This window comes from Sclerotinia sclerotiorum, genomic scaffold (genome assembly GCF_000146945.2).
Source record: "Sclerotinia sclerotiorum 1980 UF-70 scaffold_26 genomic scaffold, whole genome shotgun sequence".
Classification (NCBI taxonomy): Eukaryota; Fungi; Ascomycota; class Leotiomycetes; order Helotiales; family Sclerotiniaceae; genus Sclerotinia; species Sclerotinia sclerotiorum.
In genome coordinates, this window is record NW_001820810.1 from 200,239 (window position 1) to 219,935 (window position 19,697).

The 19,697-nt window shown below is 45.6% G+C and overlaps 5 protein-coding genes across 5 annotated transcripts; 4 read left to right on the forward strand and 1 right to left on the reverse strand.

The window, feature by feature from the left end:
• Nucleotides 1-723: 723 nt before the first annotated feature.
• Nucleotides 724-1,560, forward strand: SS1G_13637 (hypothetical protein; the record flags this gene model as incomplete). The annotated part of the gene is made up of 1 exon (XM_001585348.1): nt 724-1,560. One exon carries the CDS (start codon nt 724-726, stop codon nt 1,558-1,560), a length of 837 nt encoding a protein of 278 aa, XP_001585398.1.
• A 373-nt stretch (nt 1,561-1,933) lies between these two features.
• Nucleotides 1,934-4,247, reverse strand: SS1G_13638 (hypothetical protein; the record flags this gene model as incomplete). Its single annotated transcript, XM_001585349.1, has 7 exons — nt 1,934-1,973; nt 2,298-2,329; nt 2,622-2,728; nt 2,788-2,891; nt 3,479-3,611; nt 3,686-3,787; nt 3,884-4,247. The coding sequence occupies 7 exons, from the start codon at nt 4,245-4,247 to the stop codon at nt 1,934-1,936; spliced, it is 882 nt and encodes a 293-aa protein (XP_001585399.1).
• A 1,373-nt stretch (nt 4,248-5,620) lies between these two features.
• SS1G_13639 (hypothetical protein) lies at nt 5,621-6,625 on the forward strand (the record flags this gene model as incomplete). The annotated part of the gene is made up of 2 exons (XM_001585350.1): nt 5,621-6,235; nt 6,533-6,625. The coding sequence occupies 2 exons, from the start codon at nt 5,621-5,623 to the stop codon at nt 6,623-6,625; spliced, it is 708 nt and encodes a 235-aa protein (XP_001585400.1).
• Nucleotides 6,626-6,788: 163 nt separating this feature from the next.
• SS1G_13640 (hypothetical protein) lies at nt 6,789-8,731 on the forward strand (the record flags this gene model as incomplete). The annotated part of the gene is made up of 3 exons (XM_001585351.1): nt 6,789-7,010; nt 7,075-8,418; nt 8,468-8,731. 3 exons carry the CDS (start codon nt 6,789-6,791, stop codon nt 8,729-8,731), a joined length of 1,830 nt encoding a protein of 609 aa, XP_001585401.1.
• Nucleotides 8,732-11,142: 2,411 nt separating this feature from the next.
• On the forward strand, nt 11,143-18,899 carry SS1G_13641 (hypothetical protein; the record flags this gene model as incomplete). Its single annotated transcript, XM_001585352.1, has 4 exons — nt 11,143-13,817; nt 14,376-15,301; nt 15,595-16,869; nt 16,927-18,899. The coding sequence occupies 4 exons, from the start codon at nt 11,143-11,145 to the stop codon at nt 18,897-18,899; spliced, it is 6,849 nt and encodes a 2,282-aa protein (XP_001585402.1).
• Nucleotides 18,900-19,697: the final 798 nt, after the last annotated feature.

Genomic DNA, 19,697 nt, shown 5'->3' on the forward strand with positions numbered 1-19,697 from the left:
AAATACTAAAAGATTATTTTATTAATTGTTCTCTAGATCTATACTAGTTTAAAGTATTAATTGTAAACGAATTATTTTAAAATCCAATAGATAATTTATAGATTATTTAAGAGTATTTATAAATATTTACAAATTATCTATAGATTAATAAACAAATAGATTATTTTTCGAGTTGATAAGTTATTCATAAATTGATTAATTACTTGAAGATTACTTATAAATAATCCACAAATAAATAAATATTTATTAATTTTTTTAAGTTATTTCCAAATTATTACAAGATCTGAATTTAATTAAAGATACAAATTCAAAATCATAATATTTCTATTAATTTTATCAAACACTCTGAATAACAACTTTTTAACTTTCGACATCTCATTTAATAATAATTAATAGTTGAGATATAACAAACTTTTAACTTTTGATACCTCGTTCAACAACTAGTGATATCACTTTTGACCTCGTTGCGTAAACAGATGATTCGTGGATTATCTATCAAATCGATTATTCGCCCCGCAGGTACCCGTTGTGCAGTCTAACTCGGCAGTTAGCAAACTAACTGTCCTTGTGCTCGAAGTTTAAAAGCAGCTCATTTTTCCTTAAATGTTTGATATCTTCACTATCATTCAGAGTCATCATTAAAAGCTTGCCTCAAATTACTTCCCAAATTTCAACTTCTTTATCTTCAGACCTCTTCTCCAACAAAAAACACTTTGCCTCAAAATGAAGACCGCTACCGTCGTCACTGTCTTCGGACTCGTTGCCGCCACCATGGCTAGCCCTCTCAAACGAGATGTCGAGTGGACTGAAAAATACGTCAAGCCAGCAGTCGAGGCTCGTGATGACGTTGTATGGACTGAGAAGTACGTCAAGCCAGCAGTCGAGGCTCGTGATGATGTCGTCTGGACCGAAAAATACGTCAAGCCAGCAGTCGAGGCTCGTGATGATGTCGTCTGGACCGAAAAATACGTCAAGCCAGCAGTCGAGGCTCGTGATGATGTCGTCTGGACCGAAAAATACGTCAAGCCAGCAGTCGAGGCTCGTGATGACGTTGTATGGACTGAGAAGTACGTCAAGCCAGCAGTCGAGGCTCGTGATGATGTCGTCTGGACCGAAAAATACGTCAAGCCAGCAGTCGAGGCTCGTGATGATGTTGTATGGACTGAGAAGTATGTCAAGCCAGCAGTCGCGGCTCGTGATGTCGAGTGGACTGAGAAGTACGTCAAGCCAGAGGCTCGTGACGTTGAATGGACTGAGAAGTATGTCAAGCCAGCAGTCGAGGCCCGTGATGTCGAATGGACTGAGAAGTACGTCAAGCCAGCAGTCGAGGCTCGTGATGTCGAATGGACTGAGAAGTACGTCAAGCCAGCAGTCGAGGCTCGTGACGTCGAATGGACTGAGAAGTACGTCAAGCCAGCAGTCGAGGCTCGTGACGTTGAATGGACTGAGAAGTATGTCAAGCCAGCAGTCGAGGCCCGTGATGTCGAATGGACTGAGAAGTACGTCAAGCCAGAGGCTCGTGACGTTGAATGGACTGAGAAGTACGTTGCTTCTGAGTAAATCAACTACACCTGCTCAAACGGCTGTCCTTAGCTTCGAGCGGTATGATGATGCTGTTATGACTTGATGATGGAGATGAGCTTTTGTGGGAATGAAAGAAGATACTAGGCGTGGGACTGTGAATTGGACTTTTAGCGGAGGTGGTTATGGGACTTGTTGGACTCTACTTTATAACACTCTTTAAAACCTTTGAATCAAAGTGCGATTAGTAGGATGATGCTCTCAAGATTGGACGTTCATTATTACCTGTCTCTCTCCCTGTCTATGTGCCCGTTCCTATGCTCGTGTCTTTGTGCATGCTACACTTTCGTATCTTGCTTGTGACCAAATAATAGCGTTTACTCAGCACTTCCAAATGCGAGGCCATGATAGATCACGCTGCTTCGAAAATGCGGCGCATGTAATCATTCAACCTACATAGGTTGGGTGTCAAAAAATACTCGGTAGTTGTTTAGACACCTCAGGTATCAGGCATTAAGTCATCCGCAACCGTAAGAAGATTAAAATTTCATAAATATGCAGAACTCACATTAGCATGCACGTGTATGAACTAATCCAACAACATGCGACAAGCAGCTTAGGAACCATATGGGAGCACATTGAAACACAAGTACGTAGTAAAAAGATTACGGATACGCCGTACCCCTTAGGGCGGCACTAGAATTCATTATGTAAGGCTATTAAGAAGAAAGCATCCAACCCTGCGCGGCCCGACCCCCCGACATCTGTAAACTCACTTCGTTGTGATGCGAGGATCATGGAAAATTCGCTGTGTCAAAGCAGACAAATGGAAAATGAGCACAAAAGGCGCATCTGTATAGCCAAGGTACAGCGCAATAGGTGATAGGTAAGTATATACCAAATTTTTGTCATCATGTCACCAGCACAACGCGCCCGCGTGCCGGCAGTCGAAGTAAGAACACCGCCAATGAAGCCAACAACAGGATGACACCTGCAGCGATGAAAGGCAATCCGGTAAGAGAACCACCAGCCTTCATGCCAGCACGGAGGCTAATAGATAGTAACGGCCCATTGATTAAGCTACCGATAGTCTCACTCACGGCAAGCACATTGTACAGCATCCCAACATGAGCTGAATCAACGAGAGTAGAAGCCAGACTCAGGAGAATAGGGGTGAACCCATGGCCGAGAGCAAATAACGTGATGCCTGCAATTTCAGACATTAGCAGGCAACTGGCTAGTGGAAGATGGGAGGGGGATAAGTACCGATGACCACAAATATAGCGTTAGGGGCTAGTCCGATAGCAAAGGAGCCCAAGGCCATGGAAAAGGTACTTGCTCGAAGGAGCCATAGATCTTTGGTCTGCGCGCTAGTTTTTCCGTATCGCAGTATGAGAAAGCTGAGTCCGGGCAAGATTCCTATGAGAAGGACAATATTCACAGTGGCGCGGTATGAAAGCAAAATTCCTGCGTCCGAGATCGTCCATTCATATCTTCTGGAAACATATTGTAACAAAAATTCGGTTGAAGAGCGATAGAGAGTTCCAACGCAGAAGACTACTACAAGTAGGAGGAGTTGATACGATGCAAACACAACATGCAGGTCCTTCAATCGGGAGCTGATATTTGTTATAGCGTCTTTCCAAAACCGTTTTTCTGCATCGAAATCGATCTGGGAGCTTTCCTCTGGCTGTAAGACGGGAAATTGTCGCGAATCGTGGGGAGGAATCATCTGAGGAAGCGCAACGAGAACCACCAAAACGCTGGCGAGAATAGCTGCTAGGCCTAAAAGAGCTGGTAGCCAAGGATTACTCTGCATGAGAGAGGAGCTCAGTGGGGAGAGGAAGATCTCTGCTATCAGTGCCATGGCATTGAGTTGAAAGAAATTTGAAGCTCTAGCAGATAGAATCAGGTAAGTCAAGGGACATGTATCCTCCAACTAGGAATTGACTCATACCTCTCTTCATCGCTTGAGATATCTGAAACGACTACAAAAATCATGGAACCCCCAACCACCTGACCTCCTCCTACCAAGTAGAAAGCGGCGGAAATCCAAGTCAATTCGATTGGCAGCTTCTCCGACCAGAATACTGACCAATGGAGCATGCATCATTAGCCAAGGCGCGGTGAAAGTATTTGTGGGAAAGGCGAGAGAGAAACTCACAAACAACCTGAATCCATATAGCACCAAATGACATCCCTAATAATGACAATACCAGAACCAGACGACGGCCATAGTGGTCGGCAAGGGAGCCATAGAAGATGCCTAGAAGAATGGCTGGGAGATAATCATTAGATTGAGTGCCTACTAAATGGGAGGCCCTAGGCTCGTTGGTCAAAGACAGTACTGCTGCTCACGCACCTGGGAAACAATCCAGAAGCTGCTGCCAGCCTATCAATGACGCCAACGCGCTCTGAATGGGTTCGGCCTTGCAATTGCTCAGTGGCTCCCAGCGTGCCCTGTAATAGGATTTGCAAATGGCTAGCTCCTTCAGTTGTGTGATTGGCGCTATGAGGAGGAACTGCGAGCTAGCGACTAAAAAGATAATCAAAAGGCCGAGGCGAAAAATGTATCTCACTTCCTTCATGTCTCGGTACCTATGGTGGCGGTGGTAGTGGTCACTAGCGCTCACGGAAGTGAGGACTGCAGGGGAGGAGGCAAGCAACGGTGAGTGCTCTGAGACTTCGTTGTCATTGAGGCTCGTGACATCTGGAACCGCAGCCATTGTTGCGCTCTTCTTCGAACTACGTACGAGATGGATGGGGAATGAGGGATTTTGGACATATGCGCCTGAGGGGTACATAGATAGGTACTCGATGGCTAGTTTCGTATTCGGTAAAACACAGGATAAGATAAGCACTAAACAGAGTAGATAGGCAGGTAGGTTTTTACGCCGCATGATCGACGCTACGGCTACGGCCCCGTATGTAGAACTAGCAATGATGGGGGTGGATTTAGAATATTTACTTTTTTCTTAAGTCTAATCGACACTCGCATGAATATGTGGCGCACTCCTAGACCCATGTAAATATCCATACGAGTGTCAGATGTAAGTAGACTATGCAGAAATAACCCGCAGATACCGCAGATAATCCACCCTACAGATTACCCACAAAAGCTATAACCCACTCCGCGGATTACCTACTCGTGCTGCCAGAAAGTATAAAACACATCCACTTATATTCCTATTCCAGTTTAGATTTTAAGCATTAAACCTCAAAAAAGGGGTAGTTGACTCAGTAGGATCATTCGTTTTTATAATTCCATTTTAAAAATCTACAGAAAAATACGTAATCAAATTTTTTAAGTTTGCTCGCTTCAGAGATTGACCTTACTATATAATGTCACACTCAAGAATACTGGGTAAAGTATCTTGTATTAGAAAATACTAAGCTAAGGAGAAAAGAAGAAGGAAAACAAGAGTAGAGAGTTTTCCTATGATTAAATACAAACGGGGCATGCCACGTGACCCGGAGGTGTGAGGCGTCACATATAAAGTATAAATAAACAAAAACTAAACTATCTCAAGGTCTCGGAGAATTTCCTCACTACTGTTTAAACTGTAATAGGAATATAGTGCATGTGTGACATACTTTCTGGCCGCACAAGTACTCGTGCTGCCAGAAAGCATATTGCTGCCCACTTAAATATGCGCCACTATCTTGTAGTTTACCATTATGTGGTATGTGCTTAGAAGTGGATAGCCATATATTTACTGGCAGCACCAGTATTGGGATTTTAAAACAATCCGCCCTATTGACGAATACCTATAGATATCTATAAGTATCCGTTTATTTGTAAATTAAAATAAAATATATACAATACTAGTATAACTTTATAATTAGTATAAAACTTAATATAATATTACGATTTTAAATTCCGATCAATAATCTGAGAATAACTTCCAAAAAAAATAAGCAAATATCCATTCACCCGTACCAGATCGATTATCCGCCAAGCGGGTACCCTTTGCGCAGCCTAGACGTAAGAAGAAGAAAAAAATGAATATGAGTACTTACACTGATCGCAAACCCTCACTGTAGCCCGAAAACTTGATCATCAGACGCCCTGAAGAAGATTGGCTACTCAGGAAAAATCATGGCATCCCGAGTAATAAAGAGATCAACAAAACCCAACAACCGCCACCTCCCACGTGTTCTCTGCCTCCACGGTGCTGGGTCATCAGGAGCCATCTTTCGCATCCAAACCCGAGCCCTACAAAAAGCCCTTCAGCATCACTTCAGGCTGATCTTTCTCGACGCTCCCATCGAGTCAACACCAGGCCCAGGTATCCTCCCTGTATTTGAGGGTGCAGGCCCGTACTTTCGCTGGACCGACACCGATGCCAACAAAGCATGGAAAGTAATTCAGCAAGTGCTGAACAACCCCGACGGGGCTCCCTTCGTTGGCATTCTTGGATTTTCGGAAGGGGCCACTGTCATTGCGGACATTCTGCATCGACTCCAGAATGATGACGGAGCAGCAGCAGTAATACCTAGGTTGGGTTTCTGTGTTCTCATGGCGGCTACCATGCTACATATAGAATCTCCCCCTCTCGATGCGAGAATCCAAATGCCGACTATACATGTGCATGGTAGCTCGGATCATGTCCTTGAAGAGTGCAAGCAACTGTTGACGGAATTCTTTGATCCCACCTGTTCTGAAGTGCTTCGATGGGAGGGGCCACACGAGGTCATGGTACAAAAGGCTGATGTGAGACGGCTGGTTGATATGATACTTGAGCTGAGCATGCGGGATCATCTGAGCTGAGGAAGGAGTGCGGAAGATTGTGAATGTTGTTGGTAGTTAATTATTTTTGAGATTGATAGAGAACGAGAAGCAATACGCACAGTAGTCCCCCCCATGAATTGCGTGTCGGCGGACCTATTTCTCCCATTGTACCTCCAGAAGTGTATATAGTCGCCACCTATTTCACCATTTCCTTATCAAATAATTACCAAACTTTATCTTTATTGTTCTTAAACTATGTATAATTTGATATGGGTGTAGTACTCAAAGTTTCTGTTGTACCAAAAATGGCTTCACCGGCGTGATGATCAAGAGGATTACTACACGACCCATGGCGTAGGTCAGCAGAATTAAGCGAAACCGCTCCCAGGCTGTCAAAAAAAACCATCGCTGATTTACGACTTAGCTCGCTTCAGGTACCGAAATATAAATATATATTGCTCTTTCTATAACATATAAATACTATCAATCTCGTCAACCAAAATCAACTTCAGACCGAAAACGACAATTCGTCATCATGACTCCTCACGCAGAAGGAATACCCAACTCAAATTCGATTCCAGCCGTAAATAGAGGATGCTCCTCATCTTTTCAATTAGAAGAGCATCCACTAGATGAAATATCGTCCATCAAAGTCATAGTGGTCGGAGGAGGTATCTCTGGCATTCTGGCTGGCATTCTGCTGCCCATCAAAGTTCCTGGGCTACAACTTCGAATTCTGGAGCGCAATTCAGATCTCGTGAGTGAAGTTCTCCCCTCATAGTTGGTATATATACAAGATGTGTGCTGATATGATAGTCTAGGGTGGTGTATGGCATACAAATGTGTATCCGGGGGTCAAATGCGACATTCCAGCAGATGTCTACCAAAGCACATTTGCTCCATCTACAGCATGGACCTCAAACTATCCTTCTGGGGATGAGATTCAAGAGTACTGGAAGAGTCTGGCCATGCAATATGATGTTGAGAAGTTAATCAACTACAATACCTCAGTGGAGCGAGCACAGTGGTGCGAAAAAACCGCTACATGGAAAGTTTACGGAAGCAAAGGCGAGGAGACTTTCGAAGATGAGGCACATATCCTTATCACTGCGACCGGACTGTTCAGTACCCCTGTGCTTCCTGACATTCCAGGATTGAAAGATTTTGAAGGTGTTGTGATGCACACCGGAGGTTGGGATCCATCTTTCGATGCGAAAGGGAAGCGACTTGCTGTCATTGGCAACGGCTCATCTGGTCTCCAAATCCTACCTCAGTTGCAGAAAGTAGCTCATCAACTCGACCACTATGTCCGCAGCCGCACTTGGGTCGCTCCATCTTTCGGTGGAGATGGGAAACTGACCGAGAAGCGGGAAGCTCCTCCTATCAGCACAGCGGAGTATATTCAGTACCGCAAACGTATGGAGAATATGACCTTTGCTCGCTACAGTATCCTCATCAAGGACCAACCCATGAGCCAGAATGCCAAATTCGCGTTCCAGAAACTGATGGCCGAGCGTCTAGGCAGTCGAACCGATCTTCTCCATGCCATAGTTCCAGACTTTTCACCTAATTGTCGTCGACTGACTCCCGCACCTGGATACTTGGAAGCCCTGGCAAAAGATAACGTTGAATACATCACCACCTCTATCACCAACGCCACCAAAACTGGGCTCGCCACTCAAAACGGGGTTCACCGCGACTATGATGCTATTGTGTGCTGCACTGGATCCGACACGTCCTTCGCACCAACCTTTTCGATTCTCGCTCGAGAAGGATTCGACCTCCAGCAGGCGTGGAGATCTGATGGCTCCATTGGATTCCCGGATACGTACCTAGGCATAGCTGCCCCCAGTGTCCCAAATCTTTTTTTCATTCTCGGGCCTAATTCTACTGGCCATCCAGGGCCTTTGATTCATACTATCGAAACGCAGATTGCGCACCTGGCCAAAGTGCTGCGGAAAGTCAGCATGCAACGCATTCGAACCATCACTCCAACGGCGGCAGCGGCAGCTGATTTCCGAGCGGTCTGCGAGGCTTATTTCCCTCGGACCGTCATGAGCGAGTCGTGTCGATCCTGGTACAATGGTGGAGTCCCCGGCGGGCGCAACATGGTGAGTCGTGTCTCGTACAATTCAATGACCGCAGGTCCCTCGTGTCCTGAAATTGTAAGTGAAACTGGAAACATAAGAGCTGACGATATTACCCCTGCCATAGGCTTTCTGGCCCGGTAGCGCGTGGCACGCGAACATCGTTCGACGAGACCCTCGATGGGAAGATTACGAGTATACCTATCAGAATCCGTCCGGCAATCGATTTGCATACTTTGGGAATGGCTGGACCCTGAAGGATGTCGAAGCAGCGGCGAACCCGCAGGATCCTCCGGATTTTACTAGCTATCTTGACGTAAACTCCGTGACAGGAAGTGCTGACCTCAAGATGTATCACGAAAGCTGGTGCGAAGGATGGACGGGTGTTTAGACAAGGGTACCTAATTAGCCACAATAATAATCATCTAGAACCTAAACTACACTACTGTGATGATCCTGTACCGGTCCGACTGTACTTAGGTAGTATTTGTGGCTGAAGTGCTGTGCTGTAACAAAAGCATGTGGGGAAGAGCAGGGGAGTGTGGATCCAGAGTACTTGACTGTTGGCATGGTTGTTACGCGGCATCTCCATCAGTGATCTGCACGATTTGTTTCTCCTGGCTTCCCCCTCCTGCCCAATCAAGCAGATCCTGCACGCCCACTAATTTGCGCCGCTAAACTTTATCGCAACCAGTTTAAATATATAGTTGTATTTGGACAGGGGTTAGTCCCTAACTAACCCGGTTTAGGTTAGGTGGGACTAAACGCTTCTTAGTATTCTTAATTAGTTTCAATTTTCAGATTATACCTAGGTGATCTAATCGAGTAATTTTATTTAGGGTAGGTATTTCCATGTACGTAGTGATCTGACCAACCGAGTCAGTTCAGGTCGAGAGACTTTCCATGCCCGTATCACAATTAGGCTGCGCAGAGATAACCCGCAACTCGCGGGTAATCCATTGTTTTCCTCCCACCATTGGTATACCAGGATCCTTCAGACACCAGAACACATGTTCAAATGACTCGAGATTAGTATGCGATAATCACTATACTACGAATATATCTTCTTGGAGGCCGATGATACGGGATTCCCCTATAGAAGCAACATTCTGATATTTAATGTGAAAATTTTCAATTAATTATTATATTAATTTTTGTATAAGTATATGAGAGATATTATATATTTTGTAATAATATATTATAAGATTTGTTATTTAGATTATATAGAAATGCTTTAAACTTTTAAGATACTTTATAATTAAATATTAAATAAGAACTTAAATAATGTGACGGAAAAGTCGTAAACGGAGTCAATTCAATCACTTAGAATCTAAAACTAAAGAACTAAGAAGATTCTAAGTAAGAAGGTCTTTATATACAGGGCTAGTGCACGTGAGCCACTAGTGGGTAACAACCGTCACGTAACAAATAACAAATAATAAATAATTACAATTTGTAATTAATAATAGACTATATTAAATAATTGATCTTGAGTACAAAGTTCTTACAAAGGAAATCTATTCTAATTATATCAATCTTTGTATCTATAATTAATTAAAATCACTATATAGTCCTGAGCGGTCTATAATATGACTTAAGGTCATGTTAGTCTAAGTTAATCATGTGACGCGGCGCTTGATGATAGCCGTTGTAATATAATATTTTATATATTTTCTATTTGAGTATAGTTACATAGAGAAAAATTACAACTTTATAAGAGTTTCAGAACAATTAAAGTAAAAAAAAATTTTATAATAAAGTTTTTAAAATTTTATTAAAGTTTTTAAAATTTGTATTTCTTTTATATAAATTATCAAAATCTTATATTGAATATCGAACAGTTGATTATCAAAAAGTTATTTATTATAAAATATCTAAAAGAAATTTTTGTACTGATCCCCTACTCAAAAATTTCTTCGAACTATTTTTAATAAAATATATATAATATTAATATGATTTTATAATTAATATAAAAATTAGTATAAATATTATGATTTTTGAGTTTGGCCCTTTAATTTTAAATTCGGATCCTATAATAATCTGAAAATAGCTTCAAAAAAATGAACGAATATTCATCCATCTATAGATTATTTGCAAATAACCCGCAAATAATCCATCTATCCACCAACCTATAGATAATCCGCAGATACCTACAGATACCTTCAAATAACCCGTAGGTTATCCATCGGAATTTTGGAATAATCCGCCCTGCAAACAGATAACCCGTGGTAAACCTTATCCATCAGATCGATTATCCGTTCTGCGGGTACCCGTTGTGCAGCCTAATCACAATCAATTCTGAATATGACTTACCATACCCTACACCGGTCGTAAGCCTACATTTCAGGGACTGTGCACGCCATGGAGCTTGAACTGGTCGATTGCGTTGTGTAGAATTATTCGAACCGCAACACTGTTAGTTAGACTTCAATTCGTAGCACCATTGTATCACATATATAGTACAGAGTACTAGTTGAATTATGTCTAATTCTTCTAACTAAGTAAGAGACCTAAGCTACCTATATAGCCAAGTTTTCCTGTATTAAGGGCATTCCTGTAAACGACAGTACTGTAGTTAGGAACTATTCCCATAGTACTCCTGTAGCCGTACAGGATTGGTTCATATTATCCGACAAACACCAAGTGACTGGACTAGAGGAGGCAGGCTTGCTTACTTTAACGAGAAGCTGTTGCGGCTGTCTCACTCCAAGTACAGCAGCAGCTTCAGCTTGGTGAGAGGAATAAAAATAGACCCTCTACAGAACACCTTTTTATAACCTCAATCTCAAACTCGAGCTCACAATGGACCGGCATCATGAGTTCCCGAACGGTGAACCTATCGCCATCATCGGCACCGGTTGTCGTTTTCCTGGGGGAGCCTCATCACCATCTAAGCTCTGGGGGCTTCTTCGTACACCCCATGACCTTCGACAAGACATTCCACCAAGTCGGTTTGACCACCAATCATTCCGGACCATAATTCAGTCCAAGCAAGGCTATTTCCTCTCGGAAGACCATCAACACTTCGACCACCACTTCTTCAATATCCCTCCAGCAGAAGCAGAAACGATTGATCCTCAGCATCGCTTACTCCTGGAATGCGTTTACGAAGCACTCGAATCCGCCGGTCAAAGCATTACCGGCCTCCAAGGCTCGTCCACGGCCGTATATACAGGCCTTACCGCATCCGACTACACAAATATCACCACTCACGACCATCAGAACATCCCACGCTATGCGGCGACAAGCACTCACAACAATATGATCTCAAACCGTGTTTCCTACTTCTTTGACTGGCGTGGCCCGTCCATGACCATTGATACTGCTTGCTCGTCCAGCCTGGTCGCGGTCCATCTCGCTGTTCAGGCCTTACGCAGTGGAGAGGCCGAGCTGGCAATTGCCAGCGGGGCTAACCTTTTGCTGGATCCGGAGCGCTTCATTGAGGCGAGTAACTTGAATATGCTCTCTCCTACAGGAAGATGTCATATGTGGGATCGAAGAGCGGATGGGTACGCTCGAGGAGAAGGCATAGCTGCCATTGTGATGAAGCCTCTCCGTCATGCCATCCGAGATGGAGATTACGTCGAATGTGTGATTCGGGAAACGGGGGTCAATCAAGACGGCCGTACGCCAGGTATCACAATGCCGAATGCCCAGGCACAACTAGCTCTGATCGAGAAGACGTACCGACGGGCTGGGTTAGACTGCAAGAACGAGAAAGATAGGTGCCAGTACTTTGAGGCACACGGTACTGGAACCGTTGGAGATATCAAAGAAGCGGAGGCGATCCAAACAGCCTTCTTTGGCTCAGAGACTGCTTCAGAGCACCTTGTAAAGTCACAGCCGCTGTATGTCGGATCTTTGAAAACTGTAATGGGTCATTCGGAAGGCTGTGCAGGTATTGCAGGTCTTCTAAAAGCCTCGCTTTCCATCCAGAATGCCTGCATCCCGCCTAATTTTGGGCTTGAATCCCTTCACCCAGATGTGCAGCCGTTTTGCTCTCAACTCAAAATTCCAACCCAGTTGACTCCTTGGCCAGAGCTGGAGCTTGGTGAGCCGAGAAGAGCGAGTGTGAACAGCTTTGGGTTTGGGGGCACAAATGTGCATGCCATTCTCGAACAATATATCCCTCCTCCTACGGCGGCTCAAGAAGCATCTCTAGAGCTTCAGGGCACTGTGGTACTACCATTTGTCTTTTCAAGCAACTCTGAACAATCACTGGCTACGTTGCTACAATCTTACGCGCAATGGCTCGATGATCATCCCACGGCAAACCTTCAGGAGTTGTCACACGTCTTGCATTCTCGACGATCAAAGCTGGCCATTCGGACATACTTCTCAGCTTCTACTATCAAGCAGCTATCTTCCAAAATATACGAGAGATTGGCTTCAGTGAAAGTCGATTCACCCACCATATTTGGGGTACGCACAAACTCCTCTTCTCGACAAGCGAAGATTCTAGGAGTCTTCACTGGACAGGGTGCCCATAGACCTGCTATGGGGAAGATGCTGCTCAAGATACCGTTCCTGCGTCGCAAATTCGACTTTCTCGAAGGGATTCTGGCAGACCTGCCCGAGAAAGATCGTCCTACGTGGTCTCTCATCGCTAAACTGCAAGACGAGGGACAAACATCCGATTTCCAGCGACCAGATATATCACAGCCCTTACAGGCCGCTCTTCAGATCGTGTTGGTCGACCTATTGCGGCACGTTGGTGTGGAATTCCAAGCCGTTGTAGGACATTCATCTGGGGAAATTGCAGCGGCATACACCGCGGGTTTCCTTGACGCTTCAGACGCAATTCGAATCGCTTACTACCGTGGCCTATGTGTCCAGTCCATCATTACAGCTGACGGTCTCACGGGAGCCATGATTACTGCCCATATCACGGCTAAAGATGCAGATACTTTAACTAAACTTCCTGAGCTGTCAGGACGAGTCAGCATTGCGGCTATCAGCTCTCCATCATCCGTGACAATCTCTGGTGATGCTGAGGCCATCTCGGTAGCAAGCAATATCTTAACGAAAACGGGCCATTCATCACGACCATTGCGAGTAAACGTCGGATACCACTCTCAGCAAATGGCTCGATGTGCAGACCTGTATCGCGAATGTCTTACCTCTCATGATATCCGAGTTCATTCCCCTGCAGAAGGGGCACCCGTCTGGTACTCTAGTGTCGAGGGATGGGGAAGAATCAAGGATTCGAATAGCCATCAACTGGCAGCTACTTACTGGACCGAGAATCTACTGAAAACAGTACACTTCTCTCAGGCTGTATCCCAAATCATGGATTCAGAAAAGGCGTGCAATCTAGGTATTGAAATCGGGGCTGTTACTATGCTGAAAGGAGCTGTTTCTGACATTCTGTCTTCTTCTTCAACCCTCCCAGATTTAGGCCGCCCGCCAGCCTTTCCCTATATGGGTGTTCTTCAGAACGACAAAGATGAATTGGAATCTATTTCAGACACCCTCGGGTTTGTTTGGTGCTCTATAAGCTCATCGTCATCGGTAAATCTAGACGCATACACTCGTCTCTTGAATACCGATGGCGGTTTTGACCGAAAGCCAATGCCAAGCAAAATTCTGAAAACACTCCCCACCTATCCGTGGGAACATAATCGGCAGCTCTGGAGCGAGTCGCGGAGACATCGCTTCTTTCGCACATGTGCAGGCAAGTCCCACTCCCTTCTAGGGGTGAAGAGCCCAGAAAGCACGGAAGACGACCACCGCTGGACGAACGTGCTGAAAGCGAGCTCGGTTTCATGGTTCTTTAGTCACAATAGTAGTAATTCGATGGGAAAACGAAGGAAAATGTTTCCTATAGCCACTTACATCTCAATGGCATTGGAAGCTTCCCTGGCCCTGGCAGCTGGTCGACAAATAGGATTATTGACTATAGAAGACATTGAAATCCTCCGGCCGGTGGTATTTGAACGTGAGGATTCTCAGGTCGAAACTCTGGTCTCTATGGCACTGGCAAAATCAGTTAGCAGCTCTTACATTGCAGCGGGGTTCAAGATTTACGCTTCTAGTGACGATGACGCTTCCACAGATCTGTTAAAACTCGTGGCAAGAGGGACCGTAAGGGTCATGCTGGGAATGTCGACTCAGTTGGTTTGTAATCCTGAAGCTGTTGGACTGAGTGATACACCGTCTCATGTGGATGTGGACGAATTCTATTATTCTTTTAAAGATTTCTACCAGGGAACAGATGGAGTGAGACAGCTGTTGTCTGGGTTGAAACGGACACCATCTGGCTGCGCGGGAAGCTTGGATTCGTTGAACCCGGAACTGCTTCGCGAAGATTATTCTTTCCATCCTGCCATGCTCGAAGGAATGATACATTCGGTGGTAGCTACTTTATGGCTTACAATGAGTGATCAGCAATGGATGCCAAGTAGCCATATTCCGACAAAAATTGACTACATCGCAGTAAACCCATCTCTGTCAACGTCGGTTGGAACCAGAATGAAAACCTTGGGCATTTCCCAGTGTGAAAGGGGAATCATCCGGGGTAGTTCGGAGCTCATAACCAGAAACACATCACAAATTGTCGCTCGGTTAGAAGGTGTTACTTTCGCATCGCAGGCTGTTGTGGCGAAATTGCCACAAACCTTCCCATTGCCACCAAAGAGACCAGTGACCGTGAAGGAGGATTCCACAATCAAGCAGAAGATTCTGACAACAGACACGAAAGAAGCAGCAGTAAAATATCTCCTTTCGGCTTTCATTGCCTATCTTTGCCAGGCTCTTCGATTCTCAGAAGATGACCGGCTTGGATTAGAGGATGTGCCATTGATTGAATTGGGAGTTGATTCTCTTGTCGCACTGGATATCAGGTCGTGGTTCGCAAAAGAGGTTTCGTTCAGCATTTCTGTTCTAGATGTTCTTGGAGGGTCCTCGGCATTGGAGTTAGCATCTAACGCCGTGGAAAAGATGTGTCATCGTCAGCCACCAAGTATGAAATTCCCAACTAACGAGGTTCCACAACCTTCTTTGGACTCGTGTGGCCTTGATAGTCAGTCGACTTCAGGGGGAACCGCAGAAAGTTCCTTTGTCATGGTTGAAAGTCCGCCGGTACAGCAATCAGACCTTCCCCTGTGCGAATGGTCTGGACCTCTGTCCCAGGCGCAGGTGAGAGCTCGAATCTCCTATCACACTCAGATCATAGAATAATCCCCTTCCTTCTTGAAAACAAGCTAATTCTAGGGTTTTGAAAGTCCCGGTTCTGGTTTGTGCACTCATCTTTAGACGGGTCAAAGGCTCTCAATGTCTCGTTCTACTACCACTTCATCGGCCCGCTACGTATGCCTGATCTCAAAGCTGCCGTACTTACAATGGGCGAAAGACATGAAGCGTTACGCACCTGTTATTTTGTTCAGGGCTCAAGGCCAATGCAAGGAATCATGGTTAAATCCCGCCTTGTTCTTGAGCACAAGGCGATATCTGGCAAGGAAGATGTTGATACCGAATTCACGCAGCTCAAGAATCACATATATGATTTGCATCATGGTGATACCATGAAGATGCTTCTTCTGCAAGAATCATCAACATCCAACTATCTCCTCTTCGGTTACCATCATCTTACCATGGACGGATACAGCTTCCAGCAAGTTTTTCTGCCTGAGCTTGAAAAGCTCTACTGCGGAGAGTCTCTCAGTCCGTGCATTCGACAATTTCGAGAACACTCTCAAATGGAGCATGATGCTCTACAAAACGGGGATCTGTCAGCCGAAATTGCCTATTGGAAGACTCAGTTCCAAGAGCTTCCTCCAGTACTGCCTCTTTTCCCCATGTCTAGGACAACATCTCGAAAGAATCTTAGCCAATATGATTACAGCCAAGTCGAGCTTGTGATTAATGCAGCAACCACTGCAAGAGTGCGGAAAGTAGCTCAGAGCTTGCAATCGTCTCCATTTCACGTCTACGTAACGGTTCTCCAGGTTCTTCTCACGAAGTTACTTGGAATTGATGATTTCTGCATCGGAATCGCGGATGCCAATCGGGTGGACGAGAAGGACGCTGGCGTGATCGGACTTTACCTGAACTTCCTCCCACTTCGCTTCCAACGGAATAGAGAGCAGCTATTTTCGGAAGCAGTGAAAGTTACAAGGACAACGGCTTACAATGCCATGGCAAATTCTCAATTACCTTTCGATGCCCTCCTCAAGGAATTGCACGTCCCAAGATCAGCAAAATACGCGCCACTCTTCCAAGTTTTTGCAAACTACCGCTCTGCGCGGGTCGAGAAGGGGTCTTTTGCAGACCTTCAGGGTCGAAGTCATGACGTCCAGTTGACTAAGGCCGCCTATGATTTGGGGCTGGATATCGGCGAGGGTGTAGATGGGAAGACTCAAATTGTGTTTATGCTGCAGGCGTCGCTCTATTCTGAATCTGATGCAGAAATGATTCAGAGAAGTTACAGCCACCTACTCGAGTCCCTGACGCTTCAACCAGACAAAGTCATTGAAGATTTTACCGCGTACCACCCGCAGGATATTCAAAGTGCTTTAGATCTGGGAAGAGGTGAGTAAAATCTCTCTACGATTATAGTATATGACATGCTAACATGGTAGTCCGAAGGCGAAGTAATTCCCTCTGAGTGGCCCGAGACATTGCTACATCGGGTGGATATAATGGCACAGTCTCGAGGTTTCGATGTAGCTGTGAAGGATTCCAACGACAGCCTTACCTATGCTGAATTGGAGAGGCGATCCAACAACATCGCCCAAGAGCTACTCAAACAGGGTCTCTGTCCCGGTGATAGGGTGGCTATTTTCCAAGAACCCTCGGTCGATTGGGTCTGCTCCGTCTTGGCAATCATGCGTGTTGCAGCAATCTATGTGCCACTCGATCTACGAAATCCCATATCACGGCTGAAAATTATTGTATCAATCTCGAATGCGGCGATAATTTTGGTGCACAATGCAACTCTAGCAGATGTCAAGAATCTCGAGTTTACGCCAGATAAAGTCGTAAATATCTCCGCCGTTCATGCTGCTACGCCATTAGATTCGACTGAACACACTTCAATGAACAATTCTCGCGCGGACTCCCCTGCTGTAATACTATTCACGAGTGGCTCAACTGGTACGCCCAAGGGTATCACCTTGACCCACGCCAGTCTTCGCTGTGCTATTGAGTCCCATGTTGTGGCTATGAGGCTTAGCGATCGAGAGGTTGTTCTGCAACATAGCGCCTACTCGTTCGATATTTCCTTGGCTCAGATCTTTATGGGTATTAGCACAGGAGGTACTGTGTATGTCGCAAGCAAAACCCAACGAGGAGACCCTGTTGCGCTCGCCAAATTGCTTCAGGCCGAGAAAATCAGTTATTTCATAGGCACATCTTCTGAAAACCTTGCGATCATTCGGTATGGAGCAGAGTTTCTGTCTCAGAATACCTCGTGGAAGTACGCTTCCTGCGGCGGGGAACCATTCATCGAGGCTCTGCGACAGGAATTTCGAAATATCTCACTTCCTCAGCTCCGTGTTTTCAATGTATATGGTCCAGCAGAGGCCACGATCGCGGCTACACTGGTGGAAGTCCTCTATCAAGATGATCCTCTCCATAGCCAAACAGAACAAATTGGCAACCAAATAACTTCGATTGGGTTTCCCTTGCCGAACTATTCTCTTTGTGTTGTTGATGATAATCTAGATCCGGTAGCAGCTGGGGTTTCGGGTGAGTTGCTTATCGGGGGCGGTGGTGTTGCTACCGGTTACCTCGAAAACGAAAAGTTGAGTAGGGAACGCTTCATTCCCGATCGGTATGGCTCTTCTGAGTTCCAGGCTCAAGGGTGGTACACATTGTTTCGCACTGGTGACCGAGCACGGTTGCAAGCTGACGGGAGCTTCATCTTCGAGGGTCGAGTCGACGGCGATACTCTCATTAAGCTTCGAGGACTTCGCATTGACTTGGGTGATATTGAGAGCACCATCTTTACTACCGCCAATGGTAAACTGTCCGAAGTTGCGGTTTCATTGCGTGGAGAACCGCAGTTCCTCGTCGGCCACGTAGTCCTCTCACCCATGTTTGCAGCCTCGGATCTTGATATCGACTCCTTTCTCGAGGAGTTACTCTTGAAGCTTCCCCTAGCTATGTACATGAAGCCTGCCATGTTGATTCCTGTCGATTCTCTTCCCATGACAATTCATGGCAAACGCGATCGCAAAGCTATTGCCACACTTCCGCTTGGGATGGACGATGAGGACAATAGGCTCGGAGATGTTGAGGATCTTGATTCTGTAACCACCGAAGATCTTACTGAAACCGAAGAGCGGCTCAAAAACATTTGGTTGGCCATCTTGCCAGCTGAAGCAGTTTCCGCCCGCCAGCGCCAAGTACCAAATGGACAAGGCAAGAAGAAGAACTCTGATGCTATACATTCCCACACCGATTTCTTTGCGGTTGGGGGTAATTCGTTGTTGCTAGCACAGTTGCAGGCTGAGATCAAGAAGGAATTTGGTGTCATGTTACCTATTAAATTGCTGATGGAAGTCTGTACTGAGGGGTTGGGCGAACTAGCAGACATGGTGGAGGCGGCTGAAGCGTGATTTCTCCCCATCGGATGAAAACACGCCCTATGTTAGCAACTTTCGGCTTTATCGAATGTTTACAATGTGCACGGTCATAATTTAGTCAAGATAATAATATATTACTGTAATTGGACTAGTTCTAACATCTATTAAAAATAGTGCACAACTTGAAATAAAAATAGTAAGCTGCACGATTGCCATAGCCGATTGAGTCAACGCTAGGGTCTATGTAGCAGGAGCTTCCCCTTCGGTCACCGCCTAAATGTGATGCAGTACCCACGTGTCGTTATGTACTATAGGTTTTACTCAGCACTGCCAGTTGCGGCGCAGCTGCATGACACTCTCAGATACTACATTTATTCATAGGTGCGCAAGTCCTTCCAACCTGTCACGAACATACAAGAATACAAGAACTGAAGAAGCTCTCTTCCGCGTAGTCAACAACATTGCAACAGCCAAGCATGGCACTGGGCCCAAAAACTGAAGTTGGCATAGACCCGCAGATCCGGACGACAACACCGGATGGTAATAGATCTGTTCATGAAAGCTCTCCGACGGAATCGGTAGAGGCACCACTCCAAGGCCCCCGCGGCTGGAGGTTCTGGGCCATCTTTCCTCCTCTATGCCTGGCTGTCCTCCTTTCGGCACTCGAGTCGACGGTCGTCTCTACAGCTTTGCCCTCCATCACCGCAGATCTCCAGGCCGGTGCTCTCTATGTCTGGTTTGTGAACGGCTATTTCTTAACCATGACCGTCAGCCAGCCCTTTTACGGCCAGTTTGCACAACTTTTCGGGCGCCGCGGGCTCATGATCAGCT